This window comes from Cheilinus undulatus, linkage group 16, assembly GCF_018320785.1.
Source record: "Cheilinus undulatus linkage group 16, ASM1832078v1, whole genome shotgun sequence".
Classification (NCBI taxonomy): Eukaryota; Metazoa; Chordata; class Actinopteri; order Labriformes; family Labridae; genus Cheilinus; species Cheilinus undulatus.
Window position 1 is genome coordinate 19,598,644 of NC_054880.1, and position 8,441 is coordinate 19,607,084.

General features: G+C 37.0%; 2 protein-coding genes across 2 annotated transcripts in view; one reads left to right on the top strand and one right to left on the bottom strand.

The window, feature by feature from the left end:
• tuft1b (tuftelin 1b) overlaps window positions 1-3,702 on the top strand; it is a 30,950-nt gene extending 27,248 nt beyond the window's left edge. The window contains exons 11-13 of the mRNA XM_041808597.1: window positions 136-219; window positions 2,296-2,390; window positions 2,521-3,702. Of these exons, the coding sequence (XP_041664531.1) occupies window positions 136-219; window positions 2,296-2,390; window positions 2,521-2,593 (252 nt within the window). The 3' untranslated portion in view covers window positions 2,594-3,702. The remainder of the gene's footprint in view (window positions 1-135; window positions 220-2,295; window positions 2,391-2,520) is intronic.
• A 183-nt stretch (window positions 3,703-3,885) lies between these two features.
• Window positions 3,886-7,748, bottom strand: LOC121524331 (protein C1orf43-like). Its single transcript, XM_041809669.1, has 7 exons — window positions 7,407-7,748; window positions 7,204-7,305; window positions 6,090-6,198; window positions 5,933-5,986; window positions 5,419-5,585; window positions 5,257-5,315; window positions 3,886-4,464 (listed from the first exon to the last, which is right to left on the bottom strand). Exons 1-7 carry the CDS (start codon window positions 7,467-7,469, stop codon window positions 4,257-4,259), a joined length of 762 nt encoding a protein of 253 aa, XP_041665603.1. The 5' UTR covers window positions 7,470-7,748; the 3' UTR covers window positions 3,886-4,256.
• Between the last annotated feature and the right edge of the window lie 693 nt (window positions 7,749-8,441).

The following is an 8,441-nucleotide window of genomic DNA, read 5'->3' on the forward strand; positions in this document are numbered from 1 at the left end:
GATTTGAGGGAGTGGAGCCAAGTGGGACAGTGCTGTGATAAGAAGCTCACTCACCATGAATAAGTGATGCTGCATTTTCTCCTGTTGGAGGAGTGAGCTGTGTGTTTATGTTTGTTTGTTTTGTCGATGTTAAAGCTGCAGAACTCCAGGACAGTGATCCAGGAGAGAGATCGAGTCATCAGCGATCTGGAGGAGAAGGTGGCTTTCCTGGAAGCTGAGGTCAGGAACTGAACTTTGTTTCGATTTAATTTATTATTTCTCAGACTGAAAGAGTACCTTGTCTGCCATTTACAGTTTTCTTTACTAAAGCTAAAAGCAGATCATGGGCAACATGATACAATAAAAAATGGCACAGTATGATATGAAAGGATACAATATAACACAAAATGATAGGATACATCACAATATAAGGCATCAAGATTCTGTAAGACAGAACAAAATACTGCTTGATACGATACACAAGGATAGAATATTTCATATAATTCCATACAGTACAATGTGAACAATAAGATGCAATAAAACATTATCCAGTAGGAATTGAATACAGTATATCAGGGGTGTCCAAACTGGAAAACTGCATCTCATGATTTATTTAAATTACACTGTGAAATTTTTAAAAAGTGAAATATGTCCATCATTCGACGATAAAGCTTATGGTTGACTGGTATGTACTTCATAAATTTGACTGTAGGCATTGCTGCTGGTGTCAAATCTGTGACAAGAGAAATTGGTTTATTTTTGAAATAACAACATGAATAGTAAAAACACCGTATTCACATCAAAATGATAAAAATATCCTGACAGCATGAATCCCACTCATCAACTCTGCTATCTGCATCATATTCGTCTGATTTACTAGCATATTGCACTAATCAGCTACAAGCAGTCAGTATATGTTTTTATTGTGTTTGAATGTGGAGATGAGCTGTCAGTGTCCCCTCTCTGCTGCCCTAGCATCCTAAAATAACTGGGTTTATCCCTTTTCAGCCATTAATGGAAAACTGGCATGTAGGCTGTTTTTCCTCTTCACAGAGCTAACATGTAGGGACATAAAAGCACCAATTCTAACACTCACACTAATGGGCAATTTACTGTCACCAGTTATCCTAGCACGCCTTTGGATTGTGGGTGTAAGTCCATGGACAGAACCCAAACATGCACAGGGAGAACATCCAAAATCTACACAGAACAGCTATCCAATCAGGAAGTTTTTGCTGTAAGGTGACAGCATTAACCCCTGCATCGCCACACAGCCCCAACAATAAGATATGATAACACATAGTATGATCCAATGCAATACTACATGATGTGGCATGATGTGATGTGGCATGATAGTACAAGTCACAATACAACACAACCTGCTGCTGAAGGATTCAATACAATGTAATAAGATACGACTTGACAGTGGTTTTCAACCTTTTTTGTCCAAAGCATACAAAAGATCAAGCCAGAATCTTCAAGCACACTAACCTTGCAAAGCAGATGGATACGCCCGTTTTCTTGTTTCTCACTGGCGAATCCATCTTGCAAAGCTCCCATCTGAACCATTTGGGCCCAGTTAGAAAGTGACGAGTGACAAGTGAACGAGGGGCAGTACTTTCAGGCGCAGCAGTGTCGTGACATAAACAAGCAGCAGCAAGAGCTGGTGCAGTTATTGAGGAAGAGATGAGCGTGGATGCTGCTAAAGCACCAGTTTTATCAGAACTTGACAACATTTCTTTGTTAAAAGAAGAAAAAAGAACAGCAGTGAGTTGTTTTCTTTTCAAAAACAACAAAAGTCAAGTCTAACATGTCTATAGTCGCCATGTGTGCGTTATTCCTCAGTAGATGCGCACACACAGCTCGATAGCGGCTACGTCACGTGTTTTGTTGCTCTGATTGGCCCGTAGAGATGTGACAGACAGAATGTTCGCCCAATCACACTCCGAGTTTTTCAAAGCCTCTGCCTTTTCTCAAACATTTCCAATTGAAGCTTTCCCAGATGGATGTGTGAAACACATCCATGTGGCATGTCAGGTTACAAGTACACCATAACCATACAAAATATCCTTGATATGATACGATACGATACAATGCGATGCAATGTGATACAGAGAGAAACACAAACCAGTAAAAACCACAAAACCAATTTGCACAGTACCCCAGTGTACAAGATCCACATCATATAACAGCATAAATAAGGCCACCTTGAAGCTGAACCACAGCCTTAATATTTTCAGTCAACTTCAAGTGAAATGTTGTTCAATATTAAAAACATTACATTGTTTAACTTCTTTCACCCCTCTCTGTTTGCAGAATAGAGAAATGCAAGACCATATGGAGTACTTCCTGGCAGGTCAGGACCCACCACCACTGACGTCCTCTGAGAACAAACCAGAGGTGGTTTACAGGTGAGCAATCATTTCCCACTTTTTGTCACGTTATAATTCACAATATCCTTAATACTGAGAGAAATATCTTCTGTCTTTCCATAGTTCGATGTGAGTGAACCTCATAGCTTTCACCTTTCTCTCTGTACAGTAAACCCCTCACACCGACATCATCGACCAACAAGGTTCTCCCGTTCATCAAAGTCATTGAGATCAAGTCGTGAACAGAAAGATGATCACAGGAATGATCAACCATTGTAAATAAATATTTAAACTGATTCATAAAGCACAGGTCTGCAGTGATTCAAAGAGACCAAATGAACAGGTTTCATGGTGACAAAGCACACTGCTTTTCTCTTTGTACCTCACGTATTTTTGAGGCTGCTCTGCATGCCTTTACTGACGCTTTTAAAACAGAATCTAATAGTGGAAAGTTAAAAAAGGAATTCAAAGTATCCTTAAAAGGAAACAAGGAAAGAGCTGAGCAATGCAAAGAATTTGACTGAACTTCTTGTGCACTTGTTGGCACTTCTAAAAGATGCTAAAGTTCCTTGAAGTTTCCCACCTGTACTTCTCTTTTAGCAGAATCAAAAATCAGCAGTTTAAAGTGATAGGTCAACTGACTGTTTTTATCATAGTCTGTTACACTTCATCTGTAAAGAAAGAACAGTCACTTCGTGTAGTGTGTTGATCACTTCTGCATGTACAGCCTCCTCCCTGAGCAGCAGGCCTCAGGTCACATTCCTCAGTGCTTTGCACCGCATTGCCAATGCTAGGCTGGCAGTTAACATTAAATGATTTACTTTTAACTTAAATGTATTCCTCTACCATCGATGGGTTGACTATAGTAGAGTACTATTGGTATTTTATTAATCATGATTATGAAATCTTATTGTTAGTTGTGCTTTAAAAACAGGCTGTTATCAAGGCTAGTTATAAAAGCTAGAGCATTGTAATTTTCTGCCAAGTCCTTCCTTTGCATATTTCCTAATTATTTTATGTTCAGAATAACCTTGCATATTTAAAAAAATATCTTATTAAACTGCTAAACTTTGTCACATAAGTCCTTTTTTGTACAGACCTTGATATTTTTCTGATCTACACTCTGATTCAGGACAGACATCTTAAAGTGCGTTACCATTTACTGTGAACATTGTAGATAAATGCATTTAAGTTCAGTCTTTCTCCTTTTTGTTGGACACTTGCTCAAAGTTTATTCCATTATTATTATGATAAAATGTCTGCTTTATCTTTTGCACAACTAACGCTTCTTCTCTCATGTTACATCTTTCCTTTATAACCTTGTACTGCCACCTAGTGGAGATAATAAAAACACTGAAAACAGAGAAATGGGTTGTATGTTTTTTTTTAACCTTAAGTCACAAAAGTCCAACTTCACATTAATACAAATCAAACAGTGTCAATAAAATAAGTTATTGTCCATATAAACATCTTAATTCTATACAAACACACATTAAATCAAAAGGGAGACTTGTATTTACAAGAGGGAATAAAAAAAAGTCTCACATTTGCTGTATTTACAAAGATTACAATGAAAACCCTGACAGGTTTACTACAATCATGTTTCTATGAACATTATTTAGGTCCAAAACGAAGCAGACCTTAGTGTAACATGACCAAAGAAAGATCTTCCCCATAATGACACAAACGATCTTAAAACTGCTGCTAAAACAGCCACATTTCTAGATTACAGTTTACATGAAAAATATTGTGTATTGAAATGCTCACTATGGACATAAAGGTGGCTATTTTCTTGACCTTTCTGGTGAATTTTAATGCTCAGCTTCACCTGATTTATGTTTCCCTTTAGATTGTGTAACCACGTATCGTCACACAACATACAGACATTTTCTAACATTTGGTCCCTCACAGCGTGCTCTCCAGTGTGTTGTAATTGTCTTTGAAACTTTTGAGCTCCAGGAAGTGTTTGGGCCTCTTGCTGCGCTGGCCAGTGGAGGGCAGGTAAGTGACCTGGATGGTAGATGGGGTGCTGCGCACAGGGGAGCCAGTCAGGTCTTTGGCTGCAGACTGGTGATGCTGGTCCAGGCTGGTGCTGCTGGAGTAAGCCTTTACCCTGCAGGGAGAGAGGGGAAAGGGAGGAAGAGAAATGGAGAAAAATACAGATGGTCATTGCAGATTTATATTATAGCACAAGATAAGTGTAAGGAGGTGACTCTGTGGGAATGAACTGTAGACCAACAATTTATAACATTAACATTTCTTATAATAAATGAACAGGGAAGCTCTAAATGGTATGGGCAGCACTAGACTGTGGGTGTTACACTTTAAATAAAATAATTTCTGAGTGGCAGCGTCATTACTGATTAATACACCCTAAAAGGTTTATACACTGATCACCCTTATTGTTTTCTTTTGAATGTGTTTTTATTCTTAAATTTGATTTTGTAAAATGACTCAGCATTTTAAGTCATGAGGGATAATGTATTATTTAAGACAGTGATTTTATCATTGTTGCTTTAGCAATAAACACTCAGAAAGGGTCTGAAATTATTTCATTTAGTGAGAAAAAAAATATCTTGTGTAAACATTGATTTAAAAATGAATGCATAAAAAGGTGGAAAAAATGTATATTCTCTTTATTGCTATTTATGTATGCTGCCATTTTTGGTCACAAATACCCTCAGTGCAATAATTTCTGTTACATCCTCTGAAGGCTAAGGCCATGCTTTTGTATCTTAAGTTCAATGCTGTAAACCTGGACAAATTGTTTTTATCATGTGATTTTTAAATGATTCACTTAATCTTGCCCTTGATGTGACTAGCTCAAACTGCAGAGCAGCACACTTGTTCCAACAATGTTGCAACACGAACAGCTTCAAGTCTGGACCAGCAAAACAGCACTTACACATCAGCTAGTTCACTGAGGGCCTGCTGGTATTCAAGAAACTCTGCTTCCCCAAACACCTGAAAAAAGAGTTCATGTCAGCTCTGTAACATGCACCAACACAACGTTTAAACCTGTTCAATTCAGTTCTCTTTAAAAAGAAAAAAAAACAAGCCAACACACCCCAGTCCCATGTCGAGCATTGTCATAGCCTTCAAGCAAACGATCAATGAGGGCGCTGCGGCTGCTCTTGATCAGGGAGTGGGAGTTACGCAACTCCAGCAGCCAGCTTCTGAAGTTTCGGCCAGTGAATGCACTAGGACTGCAGCTGATCTCCTGCAGGGGAATACCTGAAGTCCACATAGAGAGAAAACAAGAATGGAAGATCAGAAAAGATGCAACTTAAGATCTCCTCAGAGGGAGCAGAAACGCTTCTGAGAACCTCAAGTAGACTCAGACAGGATAATTTATTTATGTTGAAAAAGAACAGAAGAGATGAAATAAGATATAAACTAACTGCAAATCATTTATGTAGAGAAGGAGCTTCTTTATAGTTTGTAAAAGATCAAGAAAATTGAGGGATGATGACAGTAATGAATGTAAGAATGATGGATTTACTCATGGGATGCAAGGATAAGAAGACAATGCATGCATCTGAGGAATCAATCAGTTTTACTATTAAATTTCTCTCTCTTACCTGAGTCTCGGATAGCATCCAGAGCTTTCATCCTGTACAGGTAATTGTAGCAACCTTTGAAATGCAAACATATTTGTGTTAAAATGCACGTTAACCAGACATTATTCACATGAAGGAGACTGAAGCAGTAATAAGAAGAGCTGATAAAGGGACTGACTTATCTGTGATCCATGCTTCAGTCTGTCATCTTCTTCTGCAAGGAGGCGAGGTTCAAAACAAATCTCCTGTACCTTGGATAGCCTGGAGTCAATCTCCTCCCTCAGACCCTGCAAAATCATTCATAAAGACAACCCATAAATAGGGCTGCAGCAATACTTGGCATAACAATGATTTTTTTTTACATCACAAAAATAGACAATTTATATCAATTTGATTTTAAAAAGGCTTATCCTAATGTCAACAGGTTCTGGTGTGATAACCACAAAGAATTAAAAGTATTCAGGGCAAACTTTACTTTGAACTGAGCAACTTTTCATTGGAATCTTGTCGTCATCAAATAAGAAAACTAAGTACTTGTTTCAAATATTGAGTATTGCGGCCTGGAAGGCATGAACAAAAAAAAGCTGAAGCCAGCAGCTCCAACTGTAGAAGACTGGGGCAATGCAATTTATGAAATATCTGTAATGAAACTAATCATCTTTTCATTGTGGTTTCAGTAGAACAAATTTCAAGAAATATGGGAAAAATGAAAAATCAATATCCTCCCTAAATGCTTTCTTTTTGTGTTTAAGTAGTTATTTATTTTATGAAAGATTGTTCCTGTATTATTCAATTAGAGAGACACACCAGGTTCTGGTTTTATTTGATATTAACTCCATTTTTTTCCTTTTCTTTTTTTACATTTTTATTGTTTCTTGTTCTTCATATCATAAAAATATGGTTAAAATAATATCAATTTTTAAATTGGGATCATGCTGGAAGTCATTTTATCAGTCATTGTACCGATCTCCATTTTGTGTGATTACAAATATTTTTTTTAATAAAATCTTAAAATATTACTCATATTCATAAATAAAATATGGAAATGTCGATGTACTGGATTGATAATATCAGCTTATTTGATCTGATCATTGTTCATTTATAATTTGATTGCAATATAATATCTTTACAAAACAAAAAAACTTTTATAAAAGACAATAATATTGTCATAACATGAACCCAGTACTGACATACATTCTAAATTGTGAGTTGATCTATTGTTACATCACTACCAATAACCTTTAGCATTTATCTATGAGAACACATTTGACGGAGAAGGAGATCCCTTTTACCTTAGGTGCATTGTGTCCAATAGGTGTATGTGGACCTCGCCGGGATCTCATTGCGAAACGCATTATCTGCCTTTTAACGAAGATAAACAGCAGCACAAACACCTGCGTAAAAATCAAGTGTTAGAGGGCAAGGCTTTATATCCAGCATCATTGCATGAGCGCGTCCACAGTTGAAACAGTCATTGTGTTTGCATACTACTTACCAGGCTTCCATAGGCCATAACCAGAACAACATTAACCCCTGACAACGGCGATGAACCTGCCATGTTATCCGTCAGTGTGAGCTACAGTTTATCCACAGGTCGATAAGCTAGCTATTGAAGCAGCTGATCTTTCTGTTGCTACATTAGCCTAGTAGCTAACATTTGGTTGTCCATTTTTGTAAAAGATGCCTCTGCAACACAGGCACGATGTTTATTTAGTAGCAGCTTCGAAATGACGTTTCTAGGTAAAGAAACATTGAAGCGATCCCGTGATACCGCTTATTATGTTTAGCGTCATCATGCATGAAGTACGCAGTTTAGCTTGTATTAACCACAAGCACGGACGGCGACAGCGACAGCTCATTTGCGACGCTCAAAATTACCGTAATGACGGTTTAAAAGCGACAATATAAATTGAACAACTTGATTTATTCTCCATATGCCTCTAAGGTTTTGCATTTAGCATCTATGTTGCGTATAAGGTCTTAGTTGGGGTATTTTAACGCAATCAAATATAATGTTGCACTTTTTTTTATTGTATACACACAAAATAGGCAGTGATGACAGGGCATAAATCTCTCAATCAATTCTGCACCTCGAACGGGATTCTATTGTATCTTATTTTAATTGATCTGTTTTCATTCACTTTTTAGTGATGCAGGACAGAATAACAAGTGAAGAGACGTTATGTTGAAAGACACGACAAAACAAAGTGTTAACACATATTAGAATAATAGAGACAAGAATTTTTTTTTTTTTTTTTTTTTAAGGAAAGCGGGATTTTTATAAATATTTCTTGTGTATTTCTGGGGTTTGTTTTCTTTTGCTTTGTTTGTTGAACCAGGGGAAGAAGCAAATGTTTTGAAAGTGGTAACACCATATTTATTACGATATTGTTCTTAAAACAGTGTTCATGCAACTCAATATAAGGTTGTTTTTCTATTCTATACATTTGTATAACTTTATAATAAAACTTTAAGTTCGTACATATATACATACATACACACACATATCAATAAATTGCAAACCATAAAA

Bases quoted from the DNA above. Each gene is read 5' to 3' on its own strand.
- LOC121524331 (XM_041809669.1), bottom strand. From the start codon at position 7,469: ATGGCAGGTTCATCGCCGTTGTCAGGGGTTAATGTTGTTCTGGTTATG. The intron at 7,306-7,406 runs GTAAGTAGTATG...ATTTTTACGCAG, and splicing joins TTATGGCCTATGGAAGCCTG to GTGTTTGTGCTGCTGTTTAT. The intron at 5,586-5,932 runs GTAAGAGAGAGA...TGTGGACTTCAG, and splicing joins GGATGCTATCCGAGACTCAG to GTATTCCCCTGCAGGAGATC.